General features: G+C 40.6%; 1 protein-coding gene across 1 annotated transcript in view; it reads right to left on the bottom strand.

Moving 5' to 3' along the window:
• The window catches only part of TMTC2 (transmembrane O-mannosyltransferase targeting cadherins 2), a 403,012-nt gene extending 377,537 nt beyond the window's left edge, over positions 1-25,475 (bottom strand). The window contains exon 1 of the mRNA XM_030323323.1: positions 24,640-25,475. Coding sequence (XP_030179183.1) covers positions 24,640-24,722 — 83 coding nt within the window. The 5' untranslated portion in view covers positions 24,723-25,475. The remainder of the gene's footprint in view (positions 1-24,639) is intronic.
• Positions 25,476-26,271: the final 796 nt, after the last annotated feature.

Below are 26,271 nucleotides of genomic sequence, written 5' to 3'. Positions count from 1 at the left end.
CACAATTCAATGATTCTTAGTAAATTTACTGAGTGGTACAACTATCACCATAATCAGTGTTAGAGTATTTTCATGACCCTAATAAGATCTCTAACGTGTATTTACATCCACCCCCATTCCCACTCTCAGGAAACCACTATTCTCCTTTCTCTTTTCTCTACCAATCTGCCTTTTCTGGGCATTTCATATAAACGGAATTACAGGATACTCCACCACTTTCTAAATATGTAACGTTAGTGAAGTCACTGAACTTTGCTATGACTCATTTTTCTCACAATAATCATACCTACACCTCACAGAGCTATTCTAAGGAATAAATGAGATCATCTATGTGAAGTGCTTAGAACCCTGGCTGGCACACATTGAGTGCACAATACACTAATTGTAAAGTAGGTAAGACCCTACCCCTGTTTTCTGGAAACTCCTCCACAGTTCCTATGCCAGTGGACCCTCAAATTCAACATGTCCCAAACCAAACTCTATAGCCTTCCCTTCAATACTGCTTTCCTCCTATGTCCCCTCACACAGGAAATACTAAAAGTATCCACAATCCTCAGAAATTTCAACAAATTCCTAAACTTTCTCACCCATTGTCTCTCCAATCTTCATGTTCTAGAATCTTCTTTACTCCCTCAAATTTGCTTCCTTCTCCTAATCCCCTCAGCTTTAGTTACAACTCTCAATGTTTCCCCTTATTTAGTGTGAAAGCTTCCTACCTGTTCTGCCTTCAACTGGCTCTTCTGGTCTATCCATCCTATTTCCATCAGAGGATTCGCTCTTAAAATCCAAGCCTGATCATTTCTCTCCTTCAAGGGCTCCCCGCTAGCTTTCAGCTTAGCTCCTTAGCTTGTCACCCAGGGCCCATCACAAACTCCTTTCTCCTTGCTTCTGTAAGTTCCATCTCTGGCAGGTCTCCAGAACACATCCTTGAGACTGGTCATTCTGAACAACCTGTAGTTTTCTGAATGTGTGAGCCAGTCTTCAGGCTTCCGGCAAGCGAGTCAATCCACAGCATCTCCACGACTGCCATTCCCCTTTCCCAAATTGTAGCTTGAGTATCACTCTATTTGGCAGATTACCTGGGCCACGTAGCAGAATTTAGAGGTGCCTCTGCTATGCAGAGCTAAATGAGATAATATGCAAAAAAGAAGCTCTCAAAGTGCCATCAACTCTGTGAGGCTCAATGAGATGCCTCCTCTTGAGCCCATGTTCAGCATCACCTGAATTGGGGAGGGAAGAGAGGGGAGAGTGGAAATGGCAGAGAGGAAGGAGTGACAGGATCTGGAAGGACTGGAAGGGAAGAGAAAACATGGAAGAAGATAAAGGCTGCTCTCTGAGGACAAAGCATGAAAAATATAGAGGAAGAAAGGGTAGGACCCACATCTTGCAGGAAAGGCTTTTCCTTTTTGGGCATGAGCTTTAATAGAAATGTGAACCCTTTCTTTTACTTCTACCTGTGATGATAATCATACAATTTTTCTTTCTATTCTTCTGTCTCTGAAACACTACCACTCACAGTGATTCTAGCTCTAATGTGGAGGAAAAATTTACACACTTCCATCTGCTGGAGACAACATTTCATTTCCTTTCTAAAGCATTCTCCACATTTACTGTCAATCAACCAAGAGTTACTTTTCAGGTTTTCCATCTGTTTTCATTTTTTTCTTTTCTTTCATCAGAATCCATGGAAAACGAGACTTATTTCAGTATGCCATAAATATCAAGGATATTTGGGTGAAAGAATCAGAGTTAAAAGAGGTATTAGAGATTATCCAAATCGGCAGTTTCCAACATTTTCTCCACAGACCACTTTAAGTGTATCCACTGTTCTCAACCCAAGCCTAGCTTTCCAAAAGTTGCTATGCCTAACTTTGTCTTTGATTTTATTAATCAAAAGTCAAAGCTAATAATCAGATTTTCTGAACATAAACTACCCAGTCCTACCCTTGAGGTTATAAAATTATTGATCAAAATCCAAGACAAAACAAACAAAATCTCAACATTTTGTTAGCTTATATGATCCTGTACTGGAAAAGAATAAGCTCCAGGGTTTTGTTTTGTTTTTTAAATTTTTTTTTAATCTTTATGTATTTTTGAGAGAGTGAGAGAGAGACAGAGTGAGAGCAGGGGAGGAACAGAGAGGGAGGGAGACACAGAATCCGAAGCAGGCTCCAGGCTCTGAGCTGTCAGCACAGAGCTCGATGCGGGGCTTGAACCCACGAACCGTGAGATCGTGACCTGAGCCAAAGTCGGACACTTAACCGACTAAGCCACCCAGGCGCCCCATTAATAGAAGTCAATGATGGACTCTCACTATGAACTTCCATGTCCCTTCCTAGGCTTCCAGCTACTCACCCCAGCCAAACTCCTCCAGTTTAGAGAGGTAGAAGTCCAAAAAATATTATACCTCTACACTCCCAATGACCTTTATTTTTTGCCTTCTTTCTTCGTAGCATCTTAATAAATGCCTTCTTGTCCTACCAGGGGCTCTCATCCTGATGCACAGAAAGAATTTAAGGAGCCCATGCACTTAGATGGGGGAAAAAAAGTACAGCTTAGTTTTCTAGTCCTCAAGATATTTAGGATTACCTTTAATTATGAATAAAGGCAGCAAACCATGCAGTGACACCATGCAGATTCACAGACACTTTCCTATCACAGTGCAGTTGTTGCAAATTTCTCAAAAAAAAAAAAAAAAATCATTTACACTCATCATTACTTTGATATTATGGCAGCTAATGGATCGGCCACTTGATTGTTACTAAATCAATTAATAAAGAAGAATGTGTATTACTACAATTAACTGGGGTTTTAGTATTTTGATAATTATATCTCAACTTTTTTGGCTTCTATGTTCTGTTTTATGCATTCAAGACAATTTGGGGGGAAGAAGTCCATTGGTTTTCCCAGATGGCCAAAGGGATCCATGGCCCAAAGAAAGCTGCTTTAAAAGCAAAATTGCCTCAGATTCATCTCTTGTCTATGCTGCAATGACCAAGATGGGGAAATACAAGTAAATACTTGCTGAAGTAAAGGTGCAAGCTCACACAGTTCCCAGGAAAAACACAGGATTCAAACTCAGATCTCCCGATCTCTCGTCTATTCCAGTACTTTAATGGACTGGGGTCAAGAGCCTAAGCTCCAGAGACACACTTGTGTGGGTTCAAATCCAATTCATCATTTAATGGCTCAATGACCTTATGGCAAGTTACTTAACCTCACAGAGCCCATGTCCTCATTCAAAGTAAGTGCTTTACCGGGTTGAGAGGATTAGCTGAAAATAAATACACAAAGAACTCACTGTATTTTGCACATAATTATTAAAAGGACACAACAATCTACTGCATGCCTAATTATTATTTTTGTGGAGTTTTTCACGATACTATTTGTATTTTCATACAGCTTTACCATTTTCTAAAACTCCTCAGAACGGACTTTATTCTCAAATGAACTCGTGGCCCAGGAAGATCTGAGCTGGGAGCCAGAGCAGCCTCTCCCTGGTTCTTCCTTCCATCTTCAAAGAACTGCATCAGAAACCTCACTAATAAGTCCATCTCTGAACCTCACCACATTAAGTCATACCACTTCCTCCTGTGTCACAGACTAGGAGTCTGGGGTTCTCTCGTGTCCAGCAAGGGAGCAGATGCAGAATTCAATATGAGAGAGGCTAATGTCCGAGAAGAGACAAGAGCCCCAAACAGGGGTTTTGTCTCTGTATTTATTGAGCTCATAAGATAGTACCCACACGGTAAACATGAAGAAAACAAGGCCTTACACACGTGAACATGGAGAAAACAGACAGCAATCATTAACCTGTATGTGTAAGAAGGGCCTGGAGTGCAAATGGAGTTTGTGATCAAAGTACAATAGTATATTGGCATCAGATGGAAAGTACTCATGATCCTATTACAATATCTCAGTGTGGTGGCAGCTTTTCACCCTAAGCTTTTTTCTAACCCATTTATGTAAGCAGAACCTATTTCTCCGCACTCCTGCCCTCATTATCTGCTAAGCCAAGCATCGTCATCCTGAGCAGCCTGATTTTTTTTTTCAATCTACCATCATCCATGCTGAGGACACATGTAAAACTCTGCAGTCACAGTTTTGAGTTCCACCATCCTAACGACCTGACATTTCCTCCATGAATCCTTTTCCAGTCTCTCCAGAGGTAATCTAATTCTTCTTACAGGCCCCCACTGGGTATTCTCATACCTCAGCAAAGTGTTCATTCATGTAGGAAACCAAAATATATGATGACTGACCAGGTTTTTGAGGTCCTTGAGACCAGAGAACATATGATTCATCATTTGCATGCCATTCCACTCACATAGTGCCTGGCATATTAGAGCAAACAATGCATATGAAGCTGAAGTGGATTTCATGCTCATAACAACACTATGAGATCAGGAATCACAGTCTTGTTCAGAGGTGAGCAAACCCTGGTTCAGACGAGTCACAGATAGGCCCATTATAATACGGCCAGAGTGAAAACTTAAAGAATATTCTCAAGGGCATCCATTAGTCAATGATCCATCCTACTTGATTTCCCCCGGAGAAATAAAATATATGCCTTCTAAATGTTCCTGTTTTTAAATTCATTACTCATTTATCACATTCATAATAATCATAATTTATTCAGATTGAGATTTAGGTCCACAACAGGTAACCTGGAAGTGACTTGAGATGGAAATACTGAGGTGCCTGGAAGAGACAGAAGCATCCTTGCAGAAGCAAGAACCCAGGTCTCAGCTCGTTTATAGCAATCACGCTGGACTAAGCAAAAAAGATAAACTATGACAGCCAGACCTAAGAGAGCAACTAGAGGGAGACTGTCATGTACTTTGAACCACTGTAGAAGAAAACAGGGCATCCATGTTGGAAGCCATGTTTTCCTAGGTGACAGTTCAAAGTGATCAATGTGATTAGAACAGAGCCAATAAAATGTGTAGATTCAGACCTGAACCCCTGCCAGAGGCGAACTGTGTCTCGATTGATCACACAGCACCAAGCAAAACCTTTAAACCTAAAATGTGAATTGGAATGGAAACTTCAATATAAACACTGATTTTATGGCTATGATTTCAGCAGTATACATTTTCCTATTACACCCATAAACTATTTCACTGATATCAAAATACCTCCAAGCCTTACATAATGTAAGTGCTGCCTGGACACGTTCACATATCTCCATATCTTTGGCTCACAGCAACATCAGCAATTCACAACTTGCATATCGAAAGAACTACAGAATTACAACAGGCCCAGAAGTGCCGCCAACAAATTTACTGCCTCTGTGTTATTTGTAAATTGATTGTTTCTTCTTTGGCTTCTGGCAAGCAGAGAACTACATGTAAATGCATATAGATTACATACCTACTCATAAAATTTAACATTAGGATTGAACTTTCCCCAAACTCAGAATATCATGATACCTTTTAAACAAGTATTATAATATATGTTTGATTTACTGTGTCTCCTCTAGCTCATTTTTTGTAAATTGATTACATTACCTCCGGGTCAAAACCTTTCTACCTAAACGTCTGCTTTTACAATGTTTACCACCTGGTTTATGAATTAAGAATTTTTAATAGGCTCTTATTGGAAATCAAAATAAGATGTGCTTTTCTGGCATTGTTTTTAAGTAGAACAGATAGTTGTTGGTTAAAACGTATTCCAGTTATTTATCAGGCCTTATAACTTCATCTCATATGCATATATAATTAGTTGTTTTTCAAATTCATTATTAAAAATAATACCAAAGGCAGAATTTTCCACTCAATAAAGATGAATTTGAGGTACAAATTTTGAAAAGCCAGGGACTACTATTTTGTAAAACTCACATTTAACCCTGTAAGTTAACCCCATAAGTTAACAATACTCCTGAAAAGCAGAAGAAATCAGCCACAATCCTGTAGTAGGCAATCCTGGTCCTGACACCAATTTTTCTATCAGAGGACAACCATATCCAAACTGAAACCATCCTACAAATGGGGACTCTCAAAGAGTGCGGAAGATGGCAATCCAGTTCAAAGCAAAAAAACATACGGCCTTTTTCTTTGCCAATAAGGAAAAAAAAAAAAAAACAAAAAAAAAAAAACCTCCTATCAAGGCAGTGCATTCTTGAACACATTTTATCAAGGGTGCCTCCTGGGGAGCCCAAAGAAGAAAAAAGCATCAAGACGAGGCTGTCGACAACCAAGCAATGATGCAGAGTCACTTTGCAGGTGTCAAAACCTCAATCACAGAAAATCAGGACCAGTGGGCAGACCACATGGGAAAATGGATACCAGAAGAATACCAAACAGCTGCTCGGCAATGAGCTAAAGCAAGGCAGATACCCAGGGGGAGGTCAAGCAAAAACACTTGGAGAGCACATTGAAGCAGAGACTGAAACAATGTAACAAAGCAGCAGACAGCTGGGCAACAACTGCTTGCAAACACAGGCTTGGGGCTACAGATGCAGGGGGGCCAGGTTTCCAAACAGCTACACAAGCATCCCAGAGGCCTCCACTCGGAGAGGAAGCAGCAGGCACTTCCTGCAGGCCAAACATGACTGCCAGGGCCGCGTGGCGGGGGCACACAGCACCCGCACACAAAGACCCACTGTTGCAAGAAACCCACTGCTCAGCAACACGCTCGGGATCAGGGCACTGGTTAAGGCAAAGACGGGAACAATCGTAGAGATGTGGCGTCCATGCCACGGTTCTCCAACACTCGCCTGAAAGTGCTTACCCTAGTGTCATCTGAGGAGAAGTTGGCAAAATTTTACATCTGTGAGTCTGACCTTGAGCTGTAACTCCCAACAATTCTTAGGGCTAGGTTTCCTGACTAATGTCAGGGAACCCCTGAGCGTGCCAGCTGTGCTCTCGGGGATCAGGAAGACTGCTAGAAGAATTTTAAATGTGTGTTTCTCTTTAGATTGGGCGTTGGTAAACTTTTTCAGTTTAGGGCCAGATAGTAAATACTTCACGCTTTGCAAGCCCAAGGTCTCTGTCACAGCTACTCAACTCTGCCACTGTAAAGAGAAAGCAGCCACAGATAATACATACACAAGTGGGTATGGCTGTTTATAAAAACATGCTATATGGTGGGTTTGGCCCACAGGCCTTGGTGCCCACTCCTGATGTAGGTGGTGATCCAAATCCCATCTGCACACGTAGAGCCACATGAATGCTCTACCCCATGAGTGACCATCTCATGCCTATGTAAGCCACATGACTTCTGAGATTGCATTTAGCATCCAGTTGGCACAAAAGAGTGCCACTCAAAGGGCAGTAAGGATAGAATGGAAGTGGACATCCCAGGTTCAGTGGACGTCTGTGGTCTCCCCCTGCCCCCAGAATACCTTGCCCTTCCTTCTAATGGAGCCCCTTTTCCTGTGGTGAACCTATTACATGTAGTGTGGGACAGGAAAACCAGCTTTCTCTGTACTCATATGTCAGACCAGAGGTTCAGGCAGGTGCCTACACCTGGCAAAAGCACCCCAATTGGCTAGTAACTGTGTTTCCTGGATGAGCTTGTAATCTAAGTTAGGATAAGTAAGGTCCTCCCTGGAGCATTTCCGGGAGAGCTAAGGAAGGAACTTTAGGCTGCCACTGGCCACGATAACCATGATGGCCAGACCATGAGATAAAAAAATCAAGTCTTCATAACTTCAACAGGCCTCAGGTTCAGACAAGCAAAGGGATCTACCTTCCCTGAATCGGACATTTTGTCACTTACAACCAAAAGTCCTTATTACCGAAATACATAATACGCCAGCAAAAACAAAGGCCCAGTGACAATGTGTTAGCAACAGTTCAAAGCCACAATACAGGCCTGCCAAACTCCAAAACCTCCACACCCATAACATGTTGCGAGCAGAGATGTTCTGATATCTCATGTCTCCTCTTTTGCACAGAGGAAAGTAGGCTAATCTTTCCACCTCCCTTCAGCCCAAGCTGATGTACCTGGGTTTCCTTTTCTTCCCACTTGCACAGGACAGAAATTCTCTCACCCTCCCTCCACATTCTGCTACTCACACCAAGGGAGGCCAATTTCTCTTCACCTTTCCATTTCTAATACACTCACATTTCTTGTTCACCTCTGTCCCCAGCTTATTTTAACACTCAGCATCACTGGGAACAGAAATCCTCTAATATAATCCTAAATAGCTTGTATGATCCTATAAATGGACACTATTCCGGTCTCTCTGCTTTGGATCTCACCTACTTCCGACAAGTCTCAAAATGCTATCATGGAACTCAAGGCCCGAGTGTTCCAGCTCGTGGCTCTCTCACCAATTCATTTTCCATTCCTCTCTCTCCCTACCCTCTCCTCTGGCGCTATGCCCTCTCTTTGGACACTGTGCCTTTCTCTTCCTGTGCATTTTTTTTTCCCCAGATAGTCCTCCCCCTCTATCATCTTTATCAAGCTAATTTGATTGGTTCTTCCTCAGACAGTTCTGACACGTTACTCCCTCGCAGCCTGGGTCAAGTACTTCTCTTGTGTGCTCACTTAGAAGAGTAAGCATGCCTCTATTTGAGAGAAACTACTTATCTGGTCTGTCCACCAAACTCTAAGCAACTGGAGATTATGGATTACATCTTCTTCTCGGTAGGTGCCCCAAGATTTAACAGGGTTCCCGACACAGCTAGGCATTTACAAACACTAGCTAAAGGAATAGGGTGGTGACATAAGCTGAAAGCATCCCACAAGGATGCTTTCTTGGGAGACAACACATTTCTACATAAGAATGACTAAACACTTTGAAACCAAAGGCCAATGCCTATTTGAGCTGATTTCCTGAATTGAAAATAAACCACACTCAAATCTCTCTCCCAAATTTTGAATACAATTCTCATAATTTTACACTATAATTTGCAGAAATCAGAGTACTTAAATGGTAAACAGACCCTTACCGTTCTTTTCTTTCCCTCACTTCTAGTAACAAGAGCCATTTCTGGCCTCTGAGATAAGTGCTCATGAGCAAATATATAACAAAACAATTTACAAAGGCATCACTAAACATCCTTAAGTCTTTTGGTTGTTACGGTACAAAGACAATTATCTCCTTATCATTTTTTGTTGCTTTCTTAATTTCCATTCCTCGCCCTCTTTTTCTGATATCAACACTGATACAGAAGTTAGTTTGTGAAGAGCGCCAAGAGTTAGCAACCAATATGATTTTCTGGGGGGAAAACAATCCTTAAAATATAAATAATTTTCAAAAGCAAAATACAAATAATTTTCTTTAAGTGAACAAAAAAACCAGTAATATTTCACAAAAGAAATCATTCATCAACTTCCATTTACTCAAGAGTTTAAGAGAGAATACCATTCCAGTTTTCAATAGAATTATAGCTGCAGTGTTACTCTGACCTATTTCTACCAATTTCAGTCTGTTCTGGTAAACTCTTCCTGAACACACAAATAGCTTGCAGACATACACAAAAGATTTTCTTCAAATGCAGTAGGTAAGCTGCATGCAAAGCATTTACTCTATTTTTATATAGACTTCCAAAGACGCTTCAAGAGAAAACATTCAGGCTAAGTTCTGGTTTGTGTTTAAGTTTATATTCAAGTTTGGAATAAATAATGTTTCTTGTCAAACCTTATGATGTACCAGAAATCTTTGAACTCCATTTTCAACCAGTTTTCATAAACAATGATGACACAAAAAGAAATAAAAGTAAAAATTTAAACTTAAGATGATGCTTAGTATTAAAAACCATTTTAACCTTTAAATATCATCCATGGTCCACCTTAAATCTACACGGTTTGCGGTATATAAGTAAACTGTCCAATTTAACAGTAAGTCTACTAATTCCTTCAGGCTTCCATTTGAAAAATAAACCTAATTCCCTCCCTCCCCACATAATAAATTCTCAGAATTCAAATTCCAAATACACAAAGATGAGGTATTTACAAAGATTTCTCATTTATAACAATAGCATTTTAAAACCATAAACAAGCTTCTATTTTACAACACACACCAAAAATTCAGCATGCGATCAAAATATATCATATAATCTTTAGAAAACACCATGGGGCTACTTCCACAAACAGTTAAATTGGAGGATTTCCATTCCTAACAACTTGTCTTGATTCCACCTCAAGAAACTGACAATCATGTGCCACTCTGGTTCCAATTCACAAAGATCAGAATCAAAACCACCCATCTTTCTTGTCTCTGTTTTCCCCCAACAAACAAAGTTCACCCACACTTCCCCATAATGACGCCGCCCCTATACCATAAAGGAAAGCACTGTATCATAAGCAAGAAAAGGACAAAACCCTCTGCAAGTCAACTTTGTCAGTTCCACCGAAGTTCATTCATAGGGATGTCATACTTCAAAACAGGATAATATCCTCCCTTATAATAGGTACCCACACCTCAAATCCAAATGCTAGTCCTTTGTTTAGTCCTAAAAATCAGCAGCTGAGGCATGTTTAATAAGGTCTTGAATTATTGGTTTCTTGTACTAATTTTAAATTAATTCCAGAGAGTTGAGGGCTACTCTGCAAAAACCATTTGTTATTTTCCTTTAATAAATTAAAACAGTATGACTGATTCTTTTTAACCCATCAGTAACAGAATCTGGTTTATTAAAATACTAAGTGAATTTTCACCTGAATATTCTAAAAATGTTCCAAGGAACAGATGTGCACCAGAGAAAACTAGGCTGCCATCCAACAAGAACCAAAAGTGTTCTCCTTTTTAGGAGCTTGCCACTTGCTGTTAGAATTTAGTTATCAATAGGAACAGAGTAAACATTCCAACTGCGAATAAGGTAACACATAGGAAATAAATGATGATTATGGCTGAGGTAAAAACATCTCTGGTTGATACGGTCTGTTTATTAATGTGCCTGATTTTTCACTCTATATGTGACAATAAGGCCAACGTTTTACTTAACATATTATTAATTACCCCAAAATGGCCAATTTCAAGCATATTTCTTGGGCAAATGAACCCAAATCCATAACCCTAGAATTGTGACCTGTTTTAAGCTGGAAGGGAACCTGGGGAATCATTACCGCCATACCTTGACTTTAAAAAGAAAGCTGTGTTACCAATATGGTAAACCTTCAATATACTTAGCTTATCTCGTGGTTTGGGGCAGGGAAGAGGGGGGCAATCTTTTTCTAGGCAAAAAAAAAAAAAAAAAAAGGAAAGCAAGAAATGTTAGAGTTATAAGATTATGTGTTCTCTTTATATAGGGATTCGCTAGAAAAATGTTAAGCAAATGTGAAGAAAGATCTATTTTAATCAGGAGAGAGGTCAATATTCTTAAATGCAGAACCACCTATAAATAAATTAATGCATGTTATAGGTCCTGGTAAGAGAGTAAGTTCATGAGAGAAAGCATAACAAGCTTCCCAGAAAAGGTTTCAAAAAATAATAAGCTTTTATGTCCAGTTTTGCTCACTATAAAACAAAAGAGGGGCGCCTGGGTGGCGCAGTCGGTTAAGCATCCGACTTCAGCCAGGTCACGATCTCGCGGTCCGGGAGTTTGAGCCCCGCGTCAGACTCTGGGCTGATGGCTCAGAGCCTGGAGCCTGCTTCCGATTCTGTGTCTCCCTCTCTCTCTGCCCCTCCCCCATTCATGCTCTGTCTCTCTCTGTCCCAAAAATAAATAAACGTTGAAAAAAAAAAAATTTTTTTTAATAAAAAAATAAAAAAAAAAAACAAAAGATATATAAGTATTTCTGGGATTCGGGCTAACTCTTAACTCAACATAACCTTTCACAATGAAACCGAAAACAATTGTGTATTTTCATTAAGCTTTTTCATTGTCTAAGATGCGCATTATAGAGTGGGACAGTTCTTAGAAGATGCTAAAAAAAATCATAATTTTGCATATACTCCTATGCACAGTATCATCAAATTTAAAGAAGAGTATCAATTACAAAGAAGATGGAAGAAATCCTAGTTCTGTTCTTCATATGCACTTTTAATTGAGTATACACTACAAACATTGTATTGGCAAAATTTACATGTGTGCATGCATGCATATAAAATGGTTAAGTTTCAGCATCATTTTTCCAAACTTATAACTCGAGATGAAAATTACATTCCAAAATTCATAGTTAATATAATATATAGTTCACTGAACCCTTTCAGTTATCCTACATCTATCTGAAATTCTAAGTGAAAAATTACTAAAACAAGTTTAAATGTTTAATATTTGCTTTCGAAAGAAATGCCCCTAAATGTTCTACAATATTTCCAGATGTTATTATATAGTGATTTTCAACTACCAGCAATCAATAGTTAATGAATAATTTCTCAAGAGAAATATTTAAGTACCCTAGACAGACCAGACACTGTGCCAGGCACTAATTATGTAGCTTATTTCATTAAATTCTCCCCACAACTCTATCAAGGAGGTATTACCACTCTAATTTTATAGAACAGGGAGCAGAGGCTAAAAGAGTTTAAGTAACAATCAAAATTATACCATTAACAAGTAATAGTTCTGGGATTAAATCCCTAGATTATCTGACTTTGAAGTTTTTATAGTCTTATTGCCACCCCGTTGTTTGGGAAGGTTTAAAGAAGGAAATATTTTCTAATTAGTTGTAAAAATGAATCACCAGGTTTAGATATTAGGTGCTACTCTCCAGTACATATACTAAACATACTCACTGCAAAGTCTCAATACATTACTGACTCACACAAACATTTGAACGCAGGAAAACTTTGGCTCATCTGACATACAGCTTTCCTAATCACCGAGCCTCCAGAACTGATCTGAATCTGCATGTATTCCCAAAAGAAAAAGGGCTGTCATTGAAGAGGGAAACCATGAGTACCCAGTAATAATACATCCTGCCAAGCAGAACCAAAGTACCAAAGATTATTTACACCCGATGCACTGTAATTGGTCCTTTTACTCTGCAGAAGGAAAAAAAGTGCTCAGATTGGCCAGAATGTCTATTCAAAATAAGCCTTCGTGCACGGAGACCAGAAGCATGGGGAAAGCAACAGAAAAGAAATACAGCAGAGCAAAAAACCGCTTCTGCCGTCACACTAAGGACTGCTAACCAACAGAGGGTGGACAGAGATGAGAAGCAGAGATAGGGTGTGGGGGGCGCAACAGCTGCGGCAGCAGGAGCTCAACCACTGACTGGAAGTGGAAAAGTTAGCAACAGCTTGGAACGGGACACAGCTCTGTTCTCAGACGCTAATGTACAGTGATAACTGAGAGTCACCTTCAGGTCCAACACCCTCTACATCAAAGGGTATATACCCATGCAGCTTTTTAAAACACACACAGAATATTTGTCATACTATTTCACTTCATCCTCACTCTGTGGTCAGCAGTTATTATTATTTCCACTTCCTGATCCATTATAAGACAAAGTTTTAGAGAGCAAAGTAGCTCAATGCAGTAGTAATTGCAAGACTTAAATGCCAGCCTTTGATCTTGGCTCAATGTTCATTCATGATACTGCCTCTAGTGCACAGTATTAAAAAAAAAAAAAAAAAAAGGAATAATCATTACCGATTTTAGAATGAGTTCTTTAAAAAGATGTCTATTAGGGAGCACCTGGGTGGCTCAGTCAGTTAAGCGTCTGACTTTTGGTTTCGGCCCAGGTCATGATCTCACGGTTTCATGAGTTCGAGCCCTGCATCAGGCTCCAAGCTGACAGTACAGAGCCTTCTTGGGATTCTTTGTCTCCCTTCTCTTTCTCCCTCTCTGCTACCCACGCTATCTCTGTCTCTCTCAAAATCAATAAATAAGCTTAAAAAAAAAAAAAAGATGTCTATTAGTAGGAAGTTAAAACTTCAGATATATAGGGCATTCATCTATTCAGAAAAGCCCCCAAAATGCCCAAAGGCTAAGGCATAAGGTGCCAGGTTAAAAAAATTACATGGGTTCAAGTATTTCTAATCCTGTGTAGGTACCTTCACATGACCACATCACCCAGTACCCTAAATACCATTAGTATATAAAAATCTTTCCTACTCTCAGCTGCCTAAACACCTATTTTGTGGTGCCTGTCTAAAGTCTGTAAAGTCTTCACGTAATGTAAGTCAAGTTTCCTTACAAGGAATTGTTCAAAAGAGGCACAAACCAAAAACGGCACTGACTACAGAGACTCAGTGTAAGCATCAGTGTTTTTCAAGTCCAAGCCTAAGGCAATTGCAGATCAGTTTATTTGTCAAAATCAGAATCCAACATCTGTCTACACACTAATGTTACAAAGGAGATGATATTGTAATACAAGATGGTGACAGATATTTCAGCAGAGATCATCTCCTAGAATTTCAACAGGCTCTCCACCTTTTCAAAATCTACACAATACCTCAAATCCATCTGATCAATTTAAAGATGTCATGATTGAACAAATGTGAAAACAAAACATAAAGATGAAGTAAAATGGCCAAACGGCTACACAGAGAACAGGCACCTTATCCTCAATCTTATTCAATTCAGGAATTTAGGCAATCTTTCCAAATGTCTGTGAAACAGACTGAGCTGATGTAATACATTTAAATGAAATAGAGCCTTATTACTCAAGGTGCGGTCCATGAACCAGCATCATCTGTTGCACCTGTGAGAGACAGACATGTACTCTGAGCCCCACTCCAGCCAGAACCTGCATTTTTGAAATATATTTTTCCTTTCTTTTTTCCTTCAAGTTTTTTTTAATTTTTTTTTTCAACGTTTATTTATTTTTGGGACAGAGAGAGACAGAGCATGAACGGGGGAGGGGCAGAGAGAGAGGGAGACACAGAATCGGAAACAGGCTCCAGGCTCCGAGCCATCAGCCCAGAGCCCGACGCGGGGCTCGAACTCCCGGACCGCGAGATCGTGACCTGGCTGAAGTCGGACGCTTAACCGACTGCGCCACCCAGGCGCCCCCCTTCAAGTTTTCATTTTGATTCCAGTATAGTTTAACATAGTGTTATAGCGGTTTCAGGTGTACAACATAGTGATGCAACACTTCCATACATCACCCGGTGCTCATCATGACACATGCCCTCCTCAATCTCTGGCACCTGTTTCACCCATGCCCCCACCTCCCTCCTCTCTGGTAACCGTCAGTTTGTTCTCTATAGTTAAGAGTTTATTTCTTGATTTGTCTCAGAACCTACATTTTAACACCCCAGGTGATTTGCAGGTAGAAGGGAGTTTAGGAAGCACTGACTTAAAAAAAAAATATATATATACCTGGATGCAAAGAGATTCAGGGGGTGCCTGGGTGGCTCAGTCAGCTGAGTGCCCAACTCCTGATTTCAGCTCAGGTCAGGCACTGAGCATGGAGCCTGTCTGGGATTCTCTCTCTTAAAAAAAAAGAGAGAGAGGAGAGAGAGAGAGACACCCAACAAGAGGCCCAGGCCCAGTTCAAAAATGTATCTTTAGGAGAAGTGCGGAGGGATCCCTCTGATTTGAAGAAACTAGAGATTTAAAGTGCATTTTAAAAGAGTTCCTAAAAGGCAATCATCCATGTCAAAGGATGAAAGGGGGCGCCTGGGTGGCGCAGTCGGTTAAGCGTCCGACTTCAGCCAGGTCACGATCTCGCGGTCCGTGAGTTCGAGCCCCGCGTCGGGCTCTGGGCTGATGGCTCGGAGCCTGGAGCCTGTTTCCGATTCTGTGTCTCCCTCTCTCTCTGCCCCTCCCCCGTTCATGCTCTGTCTCTCTCTGTCCCAAAAATAAATAAACATTAAAAAAAAAAAAAAAAGGATGAAGGCAGGGAGCAAATGATGAGAGAGGACAACGTCGAAAGCCCCCTTGTCTGCCACAGGCATCTCAATCTTATCAGGCATGAGTTCCAAAGGAGCTACTAGCTACTCTCTCATAGAAATGGCTTGATGACATACAGGAGGTTTCCAACAGTGAAATTTCAGTTTCTGTTCAACGCGAAACAAATGCCCAAAACACCACTGCTTTTAAAAGAAAAAATACAGACTCTTAAATATAAAGGCGAAGGAAGCAACCCTAGAGATGCTTTCTAATGGGATATTTTAAATGAAAGACTAGATATTTGTGGCAAAGTATATTTGGTAATTTCAGGCTACACACCGGTGTCTTTCATAGATTTTCTTCAAATCTTAAATTCATTTTCTTTGGTTAAATCAGTACATAACCCTGTGGGAATGGGTTAAAGTATAGAACCTTATTTCTTTAATATAAATTCAGTGACACAATTCAGCACCATTTTTTTTTTTCCAATAGAATAACCTTCCTATTTTAAATGAGGTTTACCAAATGAATTCAGGTATACCGGTTCTTCACATCAGCTATAAATAATTGCCTCCCTCTAAAGGGCCTATTTCTGCAAATAAAAATGTCTTTTTGCCTGATTAAACTTCTTCATCATCTGAGAACTTTTCTTCTGCAAATTTGTAGTTGGAAAATTTGTCATTAGAAGCCTGCTTTGTCAAAATGAGCTCTTCTCAATTGCTTTCAGAGAGCAGTCCTATAGTTAATTATTTGGAGGAGGAGGGGAACATCCTCTTCTAAAAGAAGTACACTTGACAAAATATTTGTACCCAAGTATTCTACCTTAAGACTTAAGACATCTTTTATAATCCAAGGCAGTAGGCTCAGTATGTGCAATACCTTTTAAAACCTAAAGATAAGAAGGCAGAAGTAGCCAAAAGACAGTTTATAAAACAATGAGAAAGGTCCCCAGATGAGTATTTCAGCTGCCAGCATTACCTCAAGAACCACTTCCCTTAAATGGCTTTGTAATGACAAGCATCTTCCCCCAAACTAAAAGTGGTCGAGCCTGTCAATGTAATCTGTAAAGCCACCACCTATGTTATCCCCTGTTGCAGACACAATCTGCAGAGATAGCGCTTCAACATGCACCGACATTGTAATGAATTAAACTACTGACTTTCAGTATTAATCCAAGGGATGCCACTAACAGAAAAGAAAGCAGGGTAGATCTGCCTTCATTGTGGAACAAATTGGAAATTAACAAAAGCAAGATGTTTACTTTTCCCAAAGTGTTTTCACTTATCTGCCTCTCTCCAAGACTAGTTTTATAATCTAGGGTTTATAATAGAAATTTAATAATAATATGCTTTGTAACAATGTTCTAAACATAGACATAGAACCCGACCAAGAGATTAAAGCAAAAACAAACAAGGCTATGGTCTGTATCCTTTCAGTCTCTTAATAGAATACTTACAAGCAATTCAAAAAAGAAAACAAAATTTCATAAGACACAGCTGTAAAAAATTTTACTAGACTTACTCATCTTTAAAAAAAAACTTATTTTATAAAATGCAAACTTGTGAACTGCATTTAAAATTAATATCCAAAGAATTCCAAGAATGCAGGGTTATATGGATTGCCATTCTTCCCAGTGGATTTTTAAACAATGCTGAAACATGGCTGTTTGAAATACTTCAGTATCATCATTTAACACTGTTCAAAATGTCAAGAGCCATATTGCGCCCCAGTGGCCACTCTTCAGCAAATAACACATCCTTTGAAGTTAAAATACTCCTAAATGATGCCAAGGGAGAATCTCTAGGATTCTGCAGTCAAAACTTTCTACTTCTGAAGAAATCAATAATCTGGAATCACAATTAGGAATAAAGCATGTTTGTTATCAAAACTTGGAAATTTTTCAGTTTCAAATGTCAGTAAATTCCTTTTACCCTATGGCAATAATTTTTATACACTGTTTGCTAATGAAATCATAATCACAAGCCTTTAGTGAACTTGCTGGGTTTTGTTTTTTTTTTTTTTAAACATGATGTCTCAGTGAAATAATGACACATTTATTATAATAAATGCCACAGAAATGAAGGGCAATCATCAAAGGCAAAGGGATAGGACAGAACCATTTCATTTTTCCCAACACCTAACACACAGCTGCTATTGGAAGGGCACTAATGTACGTTTCATTTGACAAATCATGTAATTTAGTCAATCTCCTGAACTATAACTACATGCTGGGCCACGCCTCATATCCTGCCTCACTCTGGTATCACAAGATGCCCCAGCAAAGAAAACAAGAAACAAAAGCTTACATCAAATTATCATAAGCTCAGTAGCATCTCCTCTGCCAAATACTAAGGTACTCTTAAAACAGATACTGCAGCACTGCCCTCAAGCAATGTGGCATGTGCATACCTTTATAATCAATAAATGTACATATAATTTCATTTAATTCCACAATAAAATGGAATCTAAAGATGAACTTTTAGAATAAATAAGTGTACATATAATTTCATTTAATTCCACAATAAAATGAAATCTAAAGGTGAATTTAGAATTTTCAATTCTAATCTCTTTTCCATATTAATTTTTTAGACCTGAGCCAATAAAAATCTCTCTGCTCATCTCATCTTTAAAATAATCATTCTGGTCATTCAAATTAACTGCATCTTATGAAATGCCCTTAAAGAAAACAAACTACTCTAAACACACGATAGCAACTTTTAATGTAGTATCTTGAAAACCAATCACTTCAGTGTTCCTGCCTTTTTCAAAATTTTTTTCTGAGTAGTTAGGCTTACTCAGTTCTTTCCCATTTACCTGTAAGAAAAAAAAAAAAAAAAAAAAGTCATGGTTGAACCCAAAATTGTAATCCCAAAGAGTTTCTAAAAGACTGAAACAAACATTTATACATTTTGCTCCAAGAAACCTTGAGTACCAGAGAAACTGACAAATATGATTGAAAAGTTAAACTGTCAGAGAGGAGGAAAGGAGATCAATAGAAATTTGATAGTGCTGCATCTTGATGGAATTATCTGCCTAGAAACTACAGCCAAAAAAAAAAAAAAACATCTTTGAGGCAAAAGCCTTCAATCCCCATGACCAGTCCAGGCAAATCTAGTTAACTCAAAGTATTCAACCACTGTTTCCCTCCATGGAAAACAACTGATCCAGACAAACAGGAAAAACACATTTGGGGAGAGGTATTCTAAAGCTTCTACGTGTATGAATACAGTGCCAGTGAGCACCAGACCAACAACAAGGCCAGTTCAAACCACCTACCATGGACCCTCAGCACAGCTGTTCTGGGAAAGAAGCCAACAGAGTCCCAATAAAAGTTTTAAAATACGAGTATCAATCAAAATAAACATGACTAAATGCAAGTGAATCTGCTAAAGTACAATCTATCAGCATTTTTATAAGTTTATCATCAGACTCCCAGATTCAAAGAGTTTACAATACCAGCTATAGTACAGTAGGAAAGGACAGACCGGTAACGATGTTTGCTGACGAGGGTGAACAGCCGCTGTTTGTATTATGCATCATATATATGAGAAGCCTATGTGTAGGAGTATTCATAATTAGTGAATTGCTGAACACAGTCATTTATACCTCAAAAGTACATACAAATAAAATCTTCAAAGAAACTTATCTAGCATTGTGCACAGTTACACCTGTAATTATTCAAAGTATGATGCCTTCACGAAAAACAGAACGTACACAGTTCCTGGTCATATGTCTCTCCTCTTTTTTTCAACCAGGCTCCAAATGAGAACAGCTATTCACAGAAGAGGGGTGTTTACATTCAACAACCCATTTGTCCTTTCCATCAAAGCTGCCACACATGTCACTTTGTGAAGCCATTAAAGTAGGTACCCAAAGCTACGTGATATTTAGCTTATAAGAAAATAATCAAAAAACTTAAAAGGTATATGTTATTGTATTAAAAGCATGGTAAGTGAGAATGATAAAGTTATTAGGTTTGTCAGCCACACATTTTTCAGGGTGACAAGGGTAAACTATGCCCTTTCCTAACATTATGAAGGTGCCTGTTTTAGAAGATATGCTCCCTTTGCCTATGATGAACAGCTGGAACACCATGGGCATTTTTAAAGAAGTGCTTTTAGCATGCAGAAGAGCAACAGAGAGATTGGGAAGACAAATTGTGCTCCTAACTCAAGTTGGAATCCAAAAGGTTCTAGTTGTTTCAGAATTATAGCATCAGAGAATTAAGGGTTCCCCTAGGGGCACATTAGTACTAAAAAACTAAATGCAGATGACAAAAAATGTAAAACAATAATATATAATAATATAGCCCCCCACCTCATACACACACACACACACACACACACACACACACACACATAATAATAATATTGTTATTATAATATATAGAGAGAGAAACACAACTAAGAGACGCATGGCTGGCAAGCAGCAATTCTCCGTATCGCCTTTATACATGGCCATTCAGTGCTTGTCTCTGGGTCATTTGCTAGGATAAACCACATGTGACAGGCTCATCGGAAGTAAGGCAAAGTAGTCCGTACTGGCTTCACCTAATTTTAATTTACTATTAAGAGATGTATTTGTTCAAACTGCAAAATGAACCTGTCCTGCATACATTTGATTAAACTTAGCTAGAAAATAAAATACATTAAAATAGTTCATAAACTATAAACTGTATCCACTTCATTTTTTTCAGTATATCATAAACTCAGGAGAGAAAATCAGAGTACAGTAACACCCCTGTACACACTGACTTCTTCCAATAAAAACCTGAGTAGGCAACTTTGATACAAAGCAAACTCCTTCCTTATATATTTTGATTATATAGTAATTCTTCCTAAACATGCTTTCACTAAATACCAAGCATGACTTCAATGGTTGAACATACTAGAATCCTAAGGTAACAATCCCAGACTGTTCTCTTGCAAGCCTATTAGAATGTTTTAGAGGGAAGTTAAAAGAGTGACCATTTCATAAGGGATTCTTATCATACCAGGTCAAAACCCAAATGGACAATAACTTTAAAGGGGCCAAGCAGAAGGAATAGTTGAATACCCTTAGAAAAAAAAAAAAGATTTAAAAAAAAAGTTGTAATATCTCAATTCCTCCATTAACAGTTTTAACATTTTAACATTAACATTAACATTTTTAACATTAACATTAACATTTTAAATGCTGTTAATCAAAATCTTTATGACTTTAGATTAACTCATGTTTCTATAAAAACAGATTTATATTCACATCCGAAAGAATACTAAACCAGGAAAGTGCTATTAAGAGTTGTGGTAGTTTTGACTCAAAAGTTGAAATTTCAGTTGTGGAGCTGTTCTTCCAAGTTTCACACGATTGTTGCACAATGGAATAGCTAAGAAACCTAACGGTCACGTTGACGATCAAGGTTGGTTTTAACAAACTGCAAAATGGACAACAAGGAAAAGAAATTTCAGAGTACCACAAACCCACTTCCCACTTCCAAATACTCAAATTATCTTTTTTTTAAGTAATGTATGATTTTATTCACACAAGAATAAAAATACGTATTAGGTGCATTATCTTCTTGTTTACGTGTTACACATCATAAAGGGCTAGCTATCAATTAGATGATACGTGCAACATGAAATCTGACTACAAAACAACAGTTCTGGCATACTTCTGTTGCTTTGAAGGACACAGACTCCTCTCTGAGTGTTATCTCTGTGCAAAACCTAAGATAGGATTTTTAAAGAGGACATAGTGAAAATGATGCAATGTTATCCTCAACAGACATATAAGAGGGCACAGAATTTGGGGTCAGCAAGTTTTTTTCCAGTGACCTAAACAGCAAATTTCCCCAGAAAATGAGAGAGCCCTTCAAGAAGTCATCATTCATCATGACTTCAAATTTGGCCAAGACTGCACATTTATAATTCCAATTGTACTCTAACCACAATTTAAGATTCAATACAATCATGGCTAGACTGAACGCAAGGGGATGGAGTGGGGGGGGAGGGGAGTGGGGGGGGGCGGTGAAGCTGAAACTATATATGCTTTTTCATCAGATATGATGAACTCTATTCTTCCCAGCCATATTCTTAAGTTTAGCATTAAAACAGTTGTAAAATATTAAGTTTTACCATAGGGAAATCGATTTTGCTACGAAAAAGTTTCAGATTACCACTTAATCTCAACCAAGTTACATCAAACAGTGAAAGTAATTACATCTATAGTTTACAAAGTAAACTTGATCACCATATTTAAAGGAAATGATAACTTTGAGAAGTACCACAGCAATAATGTTTAAGCTGAAGCAATATAAAGCCCTCCTCTAGCAAATGCCAGATTCTTCAGCTAAAATGCAGAGTCTTGATTTAGTTAAGCAAGTCAAGCGTAAGAGCCATCTCCCTTCTCGCAAGCTCCCAGCACTGGCCTCTCCTTCCAGAACTGTATTTCACAAAGTTCCTGGGGGGTAGTGGAATGCACACATGCAGTTTACACAATTTTTTAAACTTGAGTCTCTGTAGTCTGAAACGCAGTACTAGAAGTAAACACATTATCATCATCCTACAGTTTCCACTTGACTCCTTAGCTCTCCCCCAGTTCCACATGGAGCTGTGAGTTAGAGAAGGTAGATACAAATTATATCCAAAAAGCCACAATTTACAGAGCACTCTGGCACTGAATCACCTGCACATGCCATGCAGACATCCAGTAAGTTCCACACTCCTATTAACAAGTGTATCAGAATTTCTAGGATACATGAAAACCAAGTTTGATTCTGTTAAGACTTCATGCTCTTTTAAGAGCATAGGACTGTATATGCAGTTCTGCTACTAAGAAAACTGGACTAAAAATACACTTCCAAATCATAGCAAAGTATAATTTATATTTACAGGCTCTCAACATCATATCAGTATATAATGTCTATCTACGTATCATCTATTGAGCAAGCTATCAATTAGATGATATGGACAACTCATCACATTATGTTCATCTACGTAGCTAAGTCAGGAATTTTGACATTGCACCCAACCTACAGTATGTAAAGAACTTACGACGATGGCCCACCATCAAAGCACAACTAATTTATCATCTCCTTCACACTATTCTCCCCAAGTTACAAAGTCCTAATGTTCCTGACCGATGATTAAAGAACACAAAATAAGCATTAAATCTATAGAAAAATGTATGTGCAAGTTTAGTTTAGTTCAAGCCTTCATCTTTACAGGATACGTTCTTCTGACATGTATTTTTTACAGAACTGGACAGGAATAAAGGACAGCATACACTGAGAATGTTTGATTTATCACAGCGTTCTACAATACTTAGCATATTACAGTTAAGTTGCTTTTTTTTCCAAGCTCTTTATTCTTGGCTTAAGTGATTACTTTTCAAACTGTCCCCAACAGAAACAGGAACTGCTCAGATTCATCCCTGAGCTCATTTTAGTGAAAAGTCACCCATCTTTGGAAGCAAAAGTTTTTTCTTCCAATACCCTAGAAATAGCAGGTGCACGGTAACAAAAAACTGGAAGGAACAGAAGCAGCTCACCCCAGTCTTACACAAAGAATATTTATTTCTCAGAGCATGTAGCATAATTGCTAAAACATATACATTGCTTAAAAGTTGAGGAAAAGTTTATGTCTAACAGTGGCTTCCTTATCAACCAGTCTCTGATAGAAACTACATAAAATGCATTAAGAAGAGTTTGCTTGATTTCGTAGCAGACACGTGGCTGTAAATCAAGATTCACAGATTTCAAGCATACATCCATGAACATGCTTTTCCCCGTAGAGTGGGCACACCAGAGATGGCTAATTACCACCCAGAAAAGATTCTGCCTTCACGATCAGCCACTCTAACTTCACTCTCTGCCTTGCCCTGACCCTGGGGATCCATTCACTTTCCATAGCCCAGAGAGGCTGCTGAAAAGCTGTCAAAGTAAATCTGTGCTCACTTTTTGGATGGTTTAATTTCAATGGAGCATGAAACACCCCAGGACGGTTAATAAGTTTAGCCAGGCGTGCTGTTCTCCCTAATATATTTTAATTATGCATCTGTTTTAATTGTAATCAGATTAAGTCACCGGAAAGGCACAAATTGGAATTTTCCCTAATGGCTATCGGAGCTTTTCACCAGTTTCTAAACACTAACAACGTTTAAAAAATAGGTAGAGACACCAGCACAACTGTGACATTTTCCAGAAATCGATGCAGTTTCTTTGACAACACAGTTCAGGTCTCATTAGCCACCCAAACTAGCCCAAATGCAGAAGACAACTTCAGTCTCTAGGGGCGTCTTCTTCCTCAATTAGCACAAAAGAATCGCTAACGTCTAATGTAAAACTCCCAAACAGAAATGAAAGCGCAGGCTTTTATAAAAGTGCTACTCCATCGATTGGTGAGGGAGGAGGGGGGAGTCGGAGTGTCCATCAGCAGCATTATCTTGGCTCAAAGTAAAGTACCGTACAGGTCAAATGGGAAAGTTGGAGCAGAGGACGATTCTCTCCTTCCACTATTTTGGTAACTGTCAAAGGTGTGTTTTTTTTTTTTTCTTCGGGAAATAAAAGTGTCCCATCAATAAAAGGAAACGTCACAGGGAAGACCTATTCAGAGGAGGGGAGCGGTTTCCTTCCAGCCCAGACCTAAAATCGCTCAATGTGCACCAAGAAATACCTAAGGCTTTTTTTTTTTTCCATTTAATACCTTGATTAAACAGTTTCCCAAATTGCTGTGATTTCCGCTAGGATACTTAAGCGTTCGCCAACAGCCAAGAACCAAGAGAAACAACCTGCCGCAAACTAGGAACCCAAACTCCTTCAGCCCGCCCAGCGCGCTCGCGTCCCGGTGTTTGCTCTGGGTGTTGTTTACGCTTCTCCTAAACCTTCAGGTGCTGGACCAGTTCCTGTAAGACGCGCTTCAAGCCTTAAAGTGCGGGAAGCTTCTGAGCCACCGCGGAGTCCCCACGGAGCCCGTCGACCCCTTACCTGTCATCATAGCAGAAATCCGCACTCAAGGTGTTGAGATACAAGGCGAGCCCCAGAGCGCTGCTCACCAACTCTGCAATCATCTCTCCACCGCCTTCCCTCCGGCTCGGCTCCCAGCGCGAGGGCAGCAGCGGCAACAAAAAACAGAAGCATCAATCCCCACCTTCCGCCGCCTTCTCCTCCCAGCTTCACTTTTTCCTAGCTCCCCACCCTCCTGTCCCTCCCTTCCTCCCTCGGGTCCTTGCAATCCGCCGCTCTCCTCCTCCTCCTCCTCCTCCTCGCGCCCGTCTCCGCAGCCCCTGCGTCCTCTTCGGGTGCGGGCTCACACCACGCTCCCCATGCCCGGCGCCCGCGAGCGGCTGGCGGCTTTCGGGTTCCGCGCCCCCCGGCGGATGTACAGGGCTGGTCCTTCGCACGGCTCGCGGCCCCCACCCTAACCCATGGCAGTTCGGGGAGCCCTAGGTGAGGAGTGGGACTCGGAGGAGGTGGAAGAATGCGGGATGGGGACAGAGGGACCGGACCCAGCCGGACTCTGAGACCAGCTGGAGGAAGAGAGAGAAAGAGGGGCGGGTGGGAGGGACGAGGCGAACCGCCTCCCCTCGCCGCCTCCCGGGCGCACGGCTCCGGTGCTGCTCCGGCTGACTCCGGCTGCCACAGCGGCTGCCGCTCATTCACTCTTTATTAGCTCCCTCCCAGCCTCAGCCCCTTCTCCGGTGAAGTGAGGAGCGGTGGCTGGAGACTCCAGAAGCTCCCGCGTGGGGTTCTCGGCGCGGCCCCCCGCGCCTGCGTGGCCAACCCTCCATCCCGGCTTTGCCCGGCCCCTTTCTCCACCCAGATCCTCCCCTAAGGCTCCTCCCACACCACCCCCTGGCTGGAGGCTCCTCCCACCTCCCCACGGCCCGGGGCTCCTCCCACCCACCTCCCGCCCTCCTCTTGTTTCCTTCACCTTCGATTTCACTCCGGAAAGCCCCCGGGACCCAAGGGCGACTGCTGGAAGACAGCCCAGAGGGGTAGCTGGAGTGCGCCCTGGGAGTAGGAGCTGTTAGAGAATCGACACCGAGGAGGACCCGGTCGCTCGCGCCGCTGCTGCCTGGCAGTGCCTGGCACCGACTGGATCTCAGCCCCAGCGCTGACTGTGCCAAGCGCTGCCAGGCGTAAGTCCGGTCAGCTGGAGGGACTTCTGGGGACCGAGAGAGGAAGAACAGGTTTGGCGAGGGCTGCAGCTCGGTGGCCACAAACATTCACGCGACCTCTCATACACGCTTACAGCGAGTGAGTCGAAATGGGAGGGGGTGTTGGAGAGCTTGGGGGGCATCTTAAGAGGGAGAGATTTCAGCTCCGAGCCTACCGTCGTCCCGAATGTCAGTAGAAAGACGCATGGGAAGGAGAATGTTCCCGCAGTCAGGTTAAAAAGAAAGGACCCCCGGAGAGGAAAGAAACACATACGCACACACCGCAGCTGCGGGGGCCTTTCGTGGTTTCAGGGGGGACTTTCAGGCTGACTCTGGAAATACAGAGAAGAGACGCCTCTGCAGCCCGGTACACCGCTATCCTCAAAACCTAGGAAGGCGGGAAGCTAATGCCCTTTCCTTTCCGCCCGGATGCAGGACTGGATGGAAGGCGTCCAACCTG

The sequence above is a fragment of the Lynx canadensis genome, chromosome B4 (genome assembly GCF_007474595.2).
Source record: "Lynx canadensis isolate LIC74 chromosome B4, mLynCan4.pri.v2, whole genome shotgun sequence".
NCBI classification, from domain to species: Eukaryota; Metazoa; Chordata; class Mammalia; order Carnivora; family Felidae; genus Lynx; species Lynx canadensis.
Note: the sequence above shows the minus strand (reverse complement) of the source record. Positions and strands in the feature narration are given on the sequence as shown.